Source organism: Xylocopa sonorina, chromosome 11 (assembly GCF_050948175.1).
Source record: "Xylocopa sonorina isolate GNS202 chromosome 11, iyXylSono1_principal, whole genome shotgun sequence".
Classification (NCBI taxonomy): domain Eukaryota; kingdom Metazoa; phylum Arthropoda; class Insecta; order Hymenoptera; family Apidae; genus Xylocopa; species Xylocopa sonorina.
In genome coordinates this window covers 818,743-833,486 of record NC_135203.1, presented here as the reverse complement: position 1 = coordinate 833,486, position 14,744 = coordinate 818,743, and the positions used below count along the sequence as shown (strand labels likewise).

General features: G+C 34.8%; 3 protein-coding genes across 3 annotated transcripts in view; 2 read left to right on the top strand and 1 right to left on the bottom strand.

Annotated features, from left to right (window-relative positions):
- Positions 1-292: 292 nt before the first annotated feature.
- Wrm1 (wurmchen 1 transmembrane protein) lies at positions 293-1,566 on the top strand. Its single transcript, XM_076903863.1, has 3 exons — positions 293-471; positions 1,078-1,293; positions 1,367-1,566. The coding sequence occupies exons 2-3, from the start codon at positions 1,104-1,106 to the stop codon at positions 1,564-1,566; spliced, it is 390 nt and encodes a 129-aa protein (XP_076759978.1). The 5' UTR covers positions 293-471; positions 1,078-1,103.
- A 200-nt stretch (positions 1,567-1,766) lies between these two features.
- Positions 1,767-2,139, top strand: Wrm2 (wurmchen 2 transmembrane micropeptide). The gene has a single exon (XM_076904711.1). It carries the CDS (start codon positions 1,769-1,771, stop codon positions 1,946-1,948), a length of 180 nt encoding a protein of 59 aa, XP_076760826.1. The 5' UTR covers positions 1,767-1,768; the 3' UTR covers positions 1,949-2,139.
- A 1,850-nt stretch (positions 2,140-3,989) lies between these two features.
- Positions 3,990-14,744, bottom strand: part of LOC143429063 (uncharacterized) — a 32,981-nt gene continuing 22,226 nt past the window's right edge. Inside the window, exons 2-5 of the mRNA XM_076904451.1 lie at positions 10,639-10,781; positions 7,869-8,018; positions 6,828-6,983; positions 3,990-5,641 (exon numbers count right to left, since the gene is read on the bottom strand). Coding sequence (XP_076760566.1) covers positions 5,607-5,641; positions 6,828-6,983; positions 7,869-8,018; positions 10,639-10,780 — 483 coding nt within the window. The 5' untranslated portion in view covers position 10,781 and the 3' untranslated portion in view covers positions 3,990-5,606. The remainder of the gene's footprint in view (positions 5,642-6,827; positions 6,984-7,868; positions 8,019-10,638; positions 10,782-14,744) is intronic.

Below are 14,744 nucleotides of genomic sequence, written 5' to 3'. Positions count from 1 at the left end.
CCTATGGCACCTGTAACGGAAAGAAGAAACAAGAGGTTAATAAAAAGTATTTCAAGTCAAAAATGTAAAATGTAATAAATAGGCTAGTAAATTTGAATATGTATATCCTAAAAATTCCTGCAAAGGGATACCAAGATTGCAAACTACATTAAAATACCAAGGTAGCTTTAGAATTCTCAACTGATACAAAAATGAATTGTATGGTTGAACTATCTTGTACTTCATCTGAATCTTAAGGTTGCAACCATTTCATTTTGTCGCTACATGTAAACTGTGTGCAAAACATATATTTCGTCCACTATATACAACGCCCCGCCCAAATACAACTTGCTATAGCACAGCTTCGAATGTATAAAGTGATGCGTGTTTTTGAGATTACTATGTCTTTACATTAATGTTGCCAATATTCAATACATAAAACATTAGTTATTAACAAACACAAAAAAAAGACAGGCAATAGAAAAGCTGAAGGTATGCATAATTTGATACGATAGTATCATATTATCTTCATTGGTTCGAATTGTGGTCCTATAAATGTTTTTTTTAACAATGTTTATCCTTAATTATTTTCAAGTGGCGCGTTTTATATATAGCAAATTACAATTTCAGGTAGGATGTAATCAGTATTATAGGAAGTAAAGAAATTTGGTTCAATTGACCCTAATTTCGTAATATTGACTTCATGCCACGCCTTCGTTTCCTTAAGTACAAATGAAACGTTGTTAGTTTCTTTAAATATTTATTTTATTAATCTCATAGAACATGCAATTGAATTTAATATTTAACAAATATTAAATTTATTACGAGTTGAGTTGGTAAAATGTAATAAACTTTTATTCTCTTCAGTTGATTATTAAGCATTTGCACTATATTCTCAAGTAAATAAAAAAAAAGAAACAAATATAATATAATATTCTAGAAATGTAAATTATATTAAAGTTTAAAAGCTACATATTTAATAGAATTAGTAAAGGAATAATTCGGAGCATTAGATAATGTTAAATGGTTAATATGCCAAAATCCTTTGACAAAAATTTGTGCACTGAAGAGAAAATTGTCTTTGTTTTTCTTTTTCAGAAGAATCTCAGTCTAAAATTTATAACATGTCCATTTTAGACGAGCGAGAGGATTACCTGAAGAATCCCTTTTTCGTGAAGCACGAATATAGTGATTTCACACCGTTTTACATCACCGTTGGTATCTGTTCTATGATACTCACACTCCTGTGCATTTTAAACATTGGATTTTGTTTGTGTTCCAGTTATCGAAATTATTGGTGCAGTCCTCATACTGGTAAACTATGATTATAATACTTTATTTTTATCTTGAATGTCAGTCATTCATATAATTATCCCTATTGAATTAGGAAACAGGTGGATACAACCATTGTGGACAGTATTGCCACATAAAACGCCACCCTTAGACTTGAGCGAATTGGAATCAGGGCTTGTGCTTCAGCCCCAAGATAAACGAGAAGTTTTACAGTATCATAATCCCAAATCCTACACAACTGCGCCACAAACACAAGAATACATGGAAATGCAAAAACGTGAGAGCGAAATTTAGCCAAGCATTAGTTTCGATATATCATATATATAAAGACACACAATCTTAGAAAAGTATTAATATTTGAGTTAAAAACATCACAACAGTTTTGCAGTCGTGCAAACTTATTTCTTGTCTAGCTAAAGGTGAAAAGTAACAGCTGTGCAAAGTAGACAGGGTTAGACGTTATATTAAAGAAGTAACATAAGAATAAAAGTCCAAGATGGGACTACATATATTTTGGCCAGCGACTACCTGTTTAACGCTGTTTGTCGTTTGTGTAATAATAGTCTTATTGAAATATGGTTCGCGTATTTGCAAAGTGCGGCACACAACGCTACCGACTGACCAGGAATGGGAAGAAAAAGCCTATTCACGAAATCTTTCAGTCTCCATGGCGTGAAATTAATTAAGTAGATATCACCGTATATTTTCACATCACGTTATAGATCTGTTTCATGTGAGGGAAATATTTAGACTAAATCAAAACTTACTTTAACATGTAGAAACATGCTTCGTATATTGGGATGATACTTTAGATCTAAGAATTATTTTTCTACAAGTTATTCCTTAACCCTTACGACTTAAAGACATTCTAAAGATGCATGATTATTGGGATTATTCACTTTCTATATCATTAATTGTACTATGCAGTTTAAGGGTTAAACCAATTGTTTGAACATATATAATATTTGCAGGTAAATGTAATCAAGTACCTTGAAATTCAATTTCCAGGTGTCTTTTATATGTTACCTTTTATACATAGCGTAAAAAATATTAACAACTTTCTGTCCATTTATACGCATTATTGTATTTTCAACAAAATTTTGAGTCATGAAAATTAATTTATTATTTTGTTCTTTCCCGAAACAAATTGAGAGTGTAGGAAATGCACTAGTTTATCAATAATTGTTCAGCAATAATTTCTCTACTTGACAAGTTCAATTGGAACATGTTTCGTGATACAAAATTAGCATGAAAGTACTGTATTGAAAAAAAATTTAAGGATCTGTACCCGTCCAATTTTTTAGAAACTAACGATACTTGTATAATGACACTTTTATCTACAAACTTTTGTAATTTTTATATCTTTTTCATATAAATAAAAAATGCTGATATTTACATAACACACGCGTACACTTTATTATAGTTGTCGTTATTTAATAATGCGATTATTGTTCATTAAAACAATTTAAATTTATTCACCATTTTATATATAATATTTAGTTTTATTGACAACATTGGATTTTTATTACATGTGTAACGGTTACACAATTATTTAATAAGTAGATATTACATTATACAATTTTTGCGTTCAGTTATAACGTCAGTTTGTAAACAAACACCACTGACAATGACTTTTCACGAGCTACGAGATGTTTAGTTTAGGAAATATGGATTTCACTCATGCTTGCCCAGGTAACTGAAATTTCAACTTCCTTGATCAAGAACAATCTTTCTGCTTCTCTCACCTTCTTTAATTAACCGGTAATTTCCCGTTTTTTGATTCGATTCAAACTCGTTCGCAGTAATCATGTAAAAATAAGACGAGCAAAATTTGATATATTTGATACAATTTGATTTTAATTTTGATATCGAGCGTAACTTATCAACATTGGTACGCAATGATTAGAAGATCTTTAAATGGTATAATCAACCGATTGATGACGTCCTTGGAAAGACTTTTGATTGTGTTGCAAGTACAATGATGGATCGAAATTCGTTAGTCGAAAGTAAGCTTTCTCCGCCATGATGCCTCAACTCACGTGTACGCGCATGCGCGTTTAAGAACGATTTAAACTCTAAACATTAGCGTACTTTCTCTATTGTTATTATGCTATGTTACAATGCTTTTAAAACATGGAGAACTTCCATTGAGTTTTACACAAGGAGAGGTGAAGCATGTTATTTAATTACGTATTAGTAGATGCTTAATGATAATCAATTGGAAGAAACCATAGAAGAAAAGAAATCGTAGATAATGCTATCCTTATTCTATCGACAGATTCGTTTTTCTTCAGTTTTCTTTCTTTTTTTGTAATGAATAATGATGATATGATGTACATATGTAGTCTAATCTACGATCATTGATATCCGATCAACACTATCAATCTGTATATTATGTGTCCGCCCTGAACGTATTTCTTCTTATGCATATACTCCGTATATACCCAGCATCATTACCTGTATCAGCTGACTTTTTTCTCATCGAATTTTTGAATACATCTAGACATAAAAACAAATACAATATTGTATTTAAGAAGGGAAAGGTTTGATTTCTATAGTTTCAATGGAACACCTCGTAGGGACGAGTTCTAATTTAGTCAATTAGCCATTCCCGGATCTACGAGATGCTTGAGACTTTTGCGTTATGTTAATTTGATTTTTATGCTCATTTGGCTTTCGTTATTATTAAGTCTTTTTTTTTCTTTTTTTTCTCTTCGTTTTCATTCGGAGATAATACGAGATACATGTAACGACTGTATATACCGACGCTTCATTTAATGTAAAAGTTACGTCTTGTCAAGAAGAATCATTAATACATATCGGACAAATGGTAGTAATTATCATCAAATCGTGCTTATTATGTAAGACACTGATTCCCAAACTTAAGGACGCGACGGTTTCCTCAAAGAATACCTTCCAATGTATGTTCTTTACTATACTTTATATGTTGTTTATGTGTCATCTTTATCGTTATATTGCGTAATTAAGTTTGCAAATACAAACAGCTAGAAGCTCAATTACATTCTAACAGAAATGAAAACGTCCGAGAAGTCTGGAAACCATTAGTTGTATAAGACATAGTTAACATCGAACACTGTATATTATCTCTCTATGTGTCAATCGAGAGGATACAATCTCTATCCACAAACATTGTACCTGGTTTTAAGTGTAAATACTATTAATGAAAGAACCGAACTGAGAGTCAGCTTAAAACAATCGTGCACGTAAGAGGATACGTAGAAAAGAATAATATCAAGGGACTCGACGAGCTGAACACTCGCCCATCGACGCCTTCTTTTATTCTTTCGTTTAGAGGAAGACAAAGTCAATGGGCATCTTAAAAAACCTGGAGATCGTACGATCGTCTGCTTTTTTTTCTATCTTCCTTAAATCGTTCGACGTATTTCAAACGGAAGACGAACTACTTCTAATCGGGGATTTCTATGCTCGCTATAATTGATAATCGTATAACTTTTAAAACTCGTATGGATTCGTAACGATGTATATTCTAGTAAGAATATTGTTTCGCGAAGAATCTCAACGGCAGTCGTTTTGTGTCGATTCTTGAAACTAGAGGTTCACCACGGCATATAGCAATATAATTATTATACCTCAAATCGTTTATCATCGACACAATAGTATAGCATAATAAAAAAAATTACAACTTTACAAAACAAAAAGGAAAGACAAAGAAATTATTTATTGAAAAGCAATATAAATACAGTTCAATTACGTTTTCTTAACTCACATATTCTTCAAATGATATGTATGCAATTTATTAAATGCTTAGGTCATAAAACTGTTTGCATACCAAGGATCTACTTGATCTTTCGCAAGTTTAGTATGCTATTGTATCGAGAATACGATTTGTAATGCTCATACGTGGAGATTGGAATACAGTAACTTCAGAGTCGGCAGAACTGCTAAGGAAAACATTATCAGATCCAGCAATGCGTTCTATTACATTCGCATCGCAATTAATGACATTTGGCCACACATAATGGAAGTAATTCTGAAAACAGCCGACATGTACGATCGATAATTATTATCGACTATCGGGCGTATACCGACAATAACGTTCGAAAGTCAAATTCACGATCGCATCTGACAGATTCCTTCTTCAATTACAATCACTGTCAATATTTTAAAATCCGAAACGTTTCGTCTCACGTTCTCGCTTTATTTTATACGTTCACGCTAGGTAGTATTTGTTTGAAAATTAAAGTTTCACATGGAAAAAGACAAGATTGTGTTTTCGTTGCCTGTTGTTGGAACAGATTGCCGTACACTACCTTGAGTGATTGGTCGACAATTATCACTTGTTTTACCCGACCTTACTGTTTTCCCGACTTCTTGGTCGCTCGTTCCCCTGAAACAGTTTAATAAAAATGATCAAATGTATGTTTCTTCACCCATATATGAAAGTTATATTTTCTACCATAGATGTATCATGAAATTTGAATTGCGACATATCTAACTGTTTTCTATTTGTAAAGCGGGAAAAAGTGATTTGAAAATTCATTGAGAAAAGGAATTATTACGAGTAGCAAAATACGTCCCCGTTGGACACGTGTTCCTTCCATTCAAACGTTTATATGGAACATTTATTGCTGCAATTGTCCGTGACCACATGAAGAAGTTTCAATAAGCTATCTTTAACTCTGTCAATGCCATCGTCAAGCGTGCTCGATGAGGCAACTTGCCGCGACCAGCGTCAATCTCAAGTACTTACAACCTCGTATACCAGGGGTGGTCAACCTTTTACCATACGCCAATTTTGTTCAGAGGTGAGTTGTTCAGATACGCCATACAACTCGAGCACCTTTTCTACCTTTTTATGTTCACAGCCGGGGTTGGAACATAGAGATAGGGCTAGGGTCTGGTTCATTTAAACTTACGCCAGTCTCAATCATACTATATCTTACTCATGCTTTCACTGACACTTACACCATATATAACACATATAACACAAACAATTAAAAATGTAAGCAAAGATTTTCCATGAAACGAGTATGTAATGGAAAAATAAGAATAATGTATGTGTAGATATTAAAAATAAGGCATGCAAAGAAAACGCATGGCGTAAATATGCAATGACAAGAGTATTGTTTAAAAGAATATAAAAATAAAGGTCTCCATTGGGAAAAATAAGAGCTTTACGTTCTTCTAAATGCCATCAACTGCTATTAAAAAATCCAGTAGAAAATATTGAACCATAAGCCACGAATAGGCGCAAGGATGCAACCTGCCATTTTTACTTATTCAATGTGCCATGATTTGCTGTACAACCTTGCCGTACACAGCACTTGCAGAACACTGAAGTCTCAAACAGTAGCATTGTTTTGTCTCTCATTAAAATGTCAATGCATTTTATTCTTCTCTTAATATCAAGTCTTACGTCAATGAAAAACTTACTTCTTAGACATTATTAATTACATTGGATAGTATCATGCATTGATTTTAGTTAAGCCTAGAAAAATTCTAGAAGAAATTCTAGTTCTTGGTTTAAATAAGTAGCTAGTGTACGCGATGAAAAACAATGGCAACAAATATACCTTTGGGGGACTTCTTAGTATTGGTCTCCGGTTTACACCTCTTGGTTAGTTGGCGCGTTTTGTCGCAGGAGGCATCGCTGTTCGCCTTCAAATTGTCCGCTCTGGTCATCAGCTGATTCACGCATTCGCTCCACGTACCCTTCTCGTACCGGCAAGCTGTGATCAGACCGACACAAGACCCCATTAATTATTGTTCATGACACCAGCGGTGCGCAGATCGTGTTACGTTACATCACACGACAATCGATTAATCGATCTTCATTCGGTCGGTAAAAAGCTCATTAGAACAATAGTTGAAAAGATATAAGGATTTATTTGCATCAAGTTGTGCAACGATCCAAAAAGAAGCCTTGATTGCGGAAAATTGAAACATTTGCGCGGTCGTAGCGAGTTTAATTCGATTGAAAGAGATACAGGAGAACGAAATGGCGGTGTCTACTGAATTAAAATGTTTTCTCAATGGTCGTATGCATTTGATGTCGTAGCTTAAGCGAGTTTTTAACCACAATTTGCTTTTGTTTCGATGCACTTTATATGAGAGGCCGTTAAATTGGTTTTAGTTTGTCGTGCGTGTCGTTCGTAGCGACACAGTGTTGTACCGTTGCCAGAAATCATCGATATCGGCAAACTAGAATGCGTTCTCCTCATTCAATTAATTAATACGTTCTCGGGATTTTCGCTAATTAGCCCGGTACATTAAGTCTCGCTCTGTCTGAACTATGTTTGCTTTTCAAACTCTCAGCAAATTAAAGTGTGTATTAATTAGCGAAAGATATGTCGTGCGCTCTTTATAATTGGAAAAGCAGCACTATCTGTGTATCGTTTAATTAAAGAGATTCTTATAAATTAAATTTATAAATTAAACAAATGCACGAGGTTGGCAGAAAGGTATTTTCAGTAATTGAAAAGCAACAAATACACGATTACGTACGCAATAATGATACTACCTACAGTTAAACATTTAACTTTGATTAAAAATGCGAGAATCCCTTTGAACAGATTTTCCAAATGTGAATCGAGAATGGATCGATGTGTCGTTACCTTTTTTGCATTTCTTCTGGATGGTCTTGGTCTGCTCACAGGACTTGTCGCCCTTTTTAAGATTTAGCGTGCGGGACCGCGTGTTGGTTTTTGAATCACATTCCGACCATTGACCCTTCACGTATCTGCACGACGAAGTGCTGCCGGATGCTGCGTTAACAGATACAAAACATCAATAGAGATAATTGGATTGGCACGACCGATCGAGTGAACAGAGAAGTTTCCGAACGAACAGGACGGTACTTAATTACAGACTAAGGTTTCAACCTTCCCTTTTCACTGCGAGTACAGAGAGTCTAGCAATTGCGAATTCGTAAAATGAAAGAAGAATGAATATATATTGAAAGTTGTAGATTTGATTATGTTTGATCACAAGGAACTTTTAATATTCAGTACTCTTAACTGGTTCTTAGATTTAAAACTATAATTATTCGATTCCACAAACTTTCTAATTACAAGACGAAAGTAAACTTATGCGATTAAGCTGTAGTTATTTCATCTGTAAATATTATCAAATCTGTTTGTATCAAAAAACAGAAATAATTTTTGGAAAATCTTAATTTACATTTAAAAGCTTCTTTCTACTTGATATATCTACAACTTCCTCGACCAATCTCCACGCTTCATTTCTCATCGTCAAAGAAAAACCAGACTACTACACACGACCTACAACTTGTACAACATATTTCTCGGCATCGAATTCCCGGGGCAGCTCTAAAACAGCCAGGAACTCGAGCAAGAAAATCACCGCGGAAACAAGAACGCGGCAACGGTGAAGTCGCATTAACCAAGAGGCGTCGCGTTGAGCTTCGTGGCTCGACCCGTAATTGAACGTGATCCTTGAGTTTGGAATTTCAGCGGCTGGCCTTCTTTCGGCGACTCATTCTGTTCTGAAAAGGGGCTCGAAGAAAAGCCACCCTTCCATCTCTGGCTGATTCTCCGTTGGCCAAACGGAAGCTCGAGCCTGGCCCGAATAAATTTCTAGTTGTTTGAATTCCTAACAAATCTAGATATTAATTATTTAAATGCACAAAATTGTAGCTGAAAAGTTTAATACAATATTCTTGTATATACTTAGTATCCCCTTAGAATATCTGAAGAGTCAAACTGTCTAAGATACCTTCAAGTACTCGATATACCCTTGAAACATCCGTAGAATCCAAAGTATAACATAAATTCCCAATGTGTCTAAAGCAGTGATTCTCAAATTTTTTGAAGTGGGGAAATACTAAACTGCGATATTTTATTGCAGTGGTACATTTACGATAAATCGTGAGCTTTGAAACAGGGGTCGCCAACCTTTTCCAATTCAAGGACGCAACGAGAGAAAGGCGATTAAGTCCATTATGGAAAAGCACTGTGGAACTGCATAACATTTGATATAATCAGTCCTTTTTTCCTTAATTCTTTCTTTATACTCGTACAATATATGTATAACCCTTAAGCTTAATGTCACTGTGGGAAAACAAAAAACATTCTTTTTCTAATATTTTTATTTGAAACAGTTCTTAATCGTGTACTTAATCTTTGTGGAGCAGCAGTGTTCTACGAATTGAAAAACACTAGTCTAAAGTATACGGCAATTTCAGTACTCAATTTTCGATGTGATTGCGTAACTTCCAACTTTTCGCGAGATAAACCAATGCTAAGTAAGTTCTAAAGAAACATCACCAACAGAACTATCTCCTATTTCCTTTTCATGAAATCGCAAGGACAATCACCACGCAAGGGCGACGCAAAGCTACCCTGACCCTCCCTCTCTTTCCCTGTGAATAACTCGGCTCGAACACCGCCTGTAAACTTAAAGTTGCCTATCGGATATTAAGTATCGTTTCTCATCTGGTGGAGCGAAACTGTCAAGGACTCTGCGCGAAACTTCGCAGATTTCAATTCTACCCATTGATCTTCCGGAACTCGATTCGCAGTGAAACTTTTAACGAAGAGCTTCGAAGCTGCTAAAGTAAATCTCGATGGGGGGGGGGAGCTCGAAAATCAAAGCGAAAAAGCCTTCGGATGGATTCTATTTCTTCTGCAAAGAAAAATCAAGGGTCCCCTGATTTCTTCTTCATTCCCATCTTGAGCAGTTACCAAAGAATAGGTTCCTTTATATTTCAACGTCTCGTGTACATCACCCAAGATGTCCGGCATTTTTAAAAGGATCAAAATGAGTTTTTTTAATTAACACATTCGCATCTGGCTATTTTTCACAAAATTTTCTAAACACCCTAAGACATTTTATAGATGACCTAAAGATATTTTAATTATTTTTTTAATTAATATATTTCATATACACCTGATACGAATGTGTTAATAGCGTTAGCTTGAGCGAAGCGAGTGCCAAAGACGGAGAAAATCGAAACGAACGTGAGGGTGAGAATGATGTACAGAGTTCTTTTTTGGCTTCTCCCTGTTCAGTTTAGTTGTAGTTCGCCAGACGTGTCGAAAGGTCCGATCGCATCACAAAATTATTTCTTGAACAAACTTCTATCCGTCCGTCTTTCAAAAGAGGAAATCTCAACAAGTATTTTAGCACGTCTACGTATTGCTTTATCATTAAACTTCTTACAAAGATACGCCTACGGGTACAATCTATTCAGTCAATAATCTTACTCAAATCTAGTTTCCAACTTCTTACATCATTTTTATACATTTTATAAATTTAATTTCTTTGCACTTTTATAATAACGATGATAATTTTGGGAAATTTATAAATATCTACGTTTATTCTAATATCGTGGTCCAGTTCGCCAGTGGTAATTAAACTTAATACCTCGTTCTTTAGTACCACGAATGGTTCGAACAAGAAGCTCCTCTTTATCGTCGTCCTCCCAGAGATCAGATTCCGCCCTCGTCGTGATGACGATCATCAACAGGGCGACACCGATCAGCGCCAAACTCCACCACAGCTTCATTCTGCGAACAAAATGAGACAAAAAAAAACAAAAAGTGAACGTCTCGTTAATTAGAGTTGTTTTAATTACTACACGTTGTAGCATCAGTAAGAACGAAAGGAAACTTTGGTGTGGAGAAAAATGGCGTCTACCGGAAACGAAGGAACCAACAGAAGCATCGATTTCAGGATTGACGTATCATCATCGAGATACACTGTACAACTACAGAGGGATTTTCCAGAGAGATTTTTTTGATCGATTTATCAACCGGGACGTAAAAATACAAATTTTAATTCACTTCGCTTTGTCGAACCAAGCAACTATGCCCTCGGGAATCATTTATTTATTCTATCCTTGGTTTTTTTCTATAGTTTCATGAAAATAGACTCAAGTTTTTGTTAGAATATCGCACAGGAATTAATTTTCAACAGACGGACACGAATTCGATGGGTAATTTTCCTTCGCCTTTTTTTATCAGCGCACGAATTTTGAGCAGCAATTTTTCTCATAGATAGCGCGGCAGAAATTTACAGGTCAATTCGTTTATCCCGCTGCTGCGAAATCGGGACGCCTGTACAGAGCAGAGTAATATTTTCGTAGTTATGAAATTCCCGATGGTTATTGTTTCACAGGCATCGAACGAGTCAATGTTCCTTTCACACGCTGTGCGAAAACCAATCGATTCCACTTATTGAAAATCAGCTTTTCAAATTTTATTAAGATCGTCGGTGACAATATCCCCTTTTATCGAAACCTACGCTAGTAAAACAATTTGTGCATATTCAAATCGATTTTGGTAAAATATTTTGCGTTATACTTATTCTTATTAATAGTACAAAATTTCAAAAATGTTCAATTCGATGTGACAAAAACTACATTTTTACGGAAGAACGAACGTCTTCTTTCATCAACGATTTTTTTTTAATAACAGAGTATTTCATTACTGATTCTGATTAATTAAAAACAAAGCTTCGTAATAAAAAAATACCACCAATCGATTTATCTTCTCATGCAGATTCACCGGCCTCTGAGTTTTAGACTGTCTGAGGTACATCTTGTCTTGTTATCTCAGCAAACGAGCGAAAACTTTATGGAGTGAATAATATTTCAATAAATGGTGATGTTCTACTTCTACAAAGTTTTCGTTGTTGGAGTACATAATTGTTTCTGTTATTTCTAGCGATGAGTTACGTACTTAAAAAAAAATACTCGTTAAACGAGCCAGCAGTTCGCACATTACTAGAAACTTTCGATCAATTGGTCCTCGCGAATTTTACAAAATATAATGAACAATTACCAATTCTTCGGGCTTCAATGGATTGCCTTTATAATTACTGAAATAGATAGCGATGCCTGTTCAGGAAGAATCAAATAATCGGATCGAATATTTCCTATTTTAACTTTTGATTAAACCACAAAGGAATACGGAAAGAAATTTACATTTATTGCGACAGAAATATTAAATACTTGATTGTGTGTACGCATTGTGTGACACGCGCGCATTTGACTGTGATTCGATATTAATACATAAAAAAAAGAAACAAAATATAAATTATAATAAAGTTTCAGAGCTATATCTAATATAATTAGTAAAGAAAATTGTTTACAAATAGCAGTCGAGGTAAATTTCAAATAAGTCACTTTAAATAGTTGGCAAAATTATTATAATTCAAAGTGCAAAGACTTGCAGAACGTATCTCATGACTACGCCGTAACGAGGTCGAACGGCGTTTGTTTTGTAATATAATGTGTAGCGATTGCAATTGGTAGCAGGAAAGAAGCATATTGTTTTTTATTTTCTCTATGTATATTTATAATTTAATAAATGGTACAGTTTAAAACATGTCATTGCACATTGTTGTGCTTTTGTTTGACGCAGATTTATGCACGAGTTAAATCGTCATGTTAATTAATAGGGAAGTGCGGGGGCGAGAAAATTATACCGAAAGCAATTTGCCTTTCGCGGGAGGAAACGTTCATTTGTCTCTTACATTTGTACTGCAATTACTGAAATCTCTACCATTCGCGTCTGCGTCAACGATTTCGACAATCAATGCCAATGGAACAATGATACGTTTATCTCATTACGAAGCTACTTTGCGGTACAATCAATCGAAATTGCTCGGATGGTAAACGGTGAATAATAGGGTTTATGTACGGAACAGTAGCCCGGGCTTTTATCGCGCGAAAAAGTTAATTTAGCGTTACCGTTCACGTTATCCACGTCGCCGATATAAAATATTCGCGTTTTAGAAATGAGAAAGGAGGCTGCTTTGCTCGCCATTCTACCTTTTCACGTGGTATTTTTCACCACTTATTCAAATATCAAAATAGCCATTTTATTATAAAAAATCAAATAATACAATTTATGCAGAGAAAATTCCAGTACGAACTTCGGTTTCATAAGTCACTGCATAATGCTCCATTTGCCTAAAGTAAATTCATTCGTCAACCACGGTGGTATTTTTATTAAACCGTAATGCCGCGCAAAAAGTTATTTCATAGGAACAAATAGCGCGAAAGTTCATTGTATTGCATCAATTTTTAATTCAATGTGCCCAAGAGGAATTCGACAAAACAATTAAAGGAAACGAAGTTCAACTGCGGTGAAGTTGAAAAGAATTATATATGCAAAGCGGTGCATATATCTCGGTGGTGTATCGACATAAGATCGATTCGAGGAATTACCAGCGCATGTACAATGTCTGGTCAAATCACTATTGTTAGCCGGCTCTGTTGGCCTAAAACGCGAACAAAACTACAAGAAACAGTTCTCTGCTGCAAGAAATCGATCGCAATTATATATATATATATATTTGTTTAATTGTAACGACCGTTCTTCGATCGGTTTTTCACTTGCAATTTCTTTTCCTGAATAGCGGACGAATATATATATATATATAAAAACCGATCGAAGAACGGTCGTTACAATTAAACAAATCTTGATAATGGGTATCATATTTTAATGAAACATCAGAAACTGGAGCCTGAGTGAGTTGGATAGGGTATATTAGAGAAGCGGGGAGGACAAAAGACGAAAAAGTGCTATGTATATTTTTATTGCAACGTATCGTAGTACTAACTTGGTATCATTTTCGCTAATGAACTTTCCTAGAAAGCATTGCACGAAAACTTCTAATTGGTATTTAATCTATGATTAATATTCAACTCGTTACCATACTTTCTAAAACAGACGATTACGTGTAACTTTTCATTATATATGTTTATATTTTAGCGAGAAGGATGCCGACATCAATATGAAAGCAGCGGTAGTTTTGCGATTAATATTTATCGCATGCGTTTCCGATAGAGCTAACAAAAGATTATTACCATCAGAACTAAAATTAATTGATACATTTCTCTATCTATATAAATAATGACATTCGTAAAAACCGAATATTAGCCTACGGCTAGCGTTATGCTAGTCTCGTAGAGCCTCGAAGAATTTTAAACGACCGATGGTGCTCGGTAAACTTTTTATCATTGAAATTGAACACTTAATAGTTTCGTACGTTTCAATAGAAAACAAAACTGATAAAGGCATCAATTCTGTTTAATTATTAATGAAATATGAGAGGGGTTGCAAGTGAAAAAAAGGAAAAGGAGGTCATCCGTGAGATGATGGGAAAGAGAGCAACAATTTTTTAATGTCAAGAGTACTCGCGACACGACGTATTATAACCTCGTTCTGACGAAAGGGATGTTAATTAATCTTAAGAAGCGACCGTCTTCGTTAACGCGGCGTTACACAAGCGAGAAATACGCTCGCAACTTTTCCAATTTATAATTAAGCTGGTTTCTTCGCAACCTCTTTCTCACTTTTCGTTTCAGAAACTCATATAGTAGTTTTCACGAGTTCAAATAAATTTTATCTGCGTGTAGCCATCCCTTTTCTCGAAATTTTCAAATTACTTAAACACAGGCGCGTATGCGCTCCACACTGAACTTTCTACTCAAATCATTTTTAATTCTCATTGTAAAATAG

Coding starts and splice junctions, on each gene's coding strand:
- Wrm1 (XM_076903863.1), top strand. CDS start 1,104: ATGTCCATTTTAGACGAGCGAGAGGATTACCTGAAGAATCCCTTTTTC. Junction 1,294..1,366: donor TTGGTGCAGTCCTCATACTG/GTAAACTATGAT, acceptor CTATTGAATTAG/GAAACAGGTGGATACAACCA.
- Wrm2 (XM_076904711.1), top strand. CDS start 1,769: ATGGGACTACATATATTTTGGCCAGCGACTACCTGTTTAACGCTGTTT.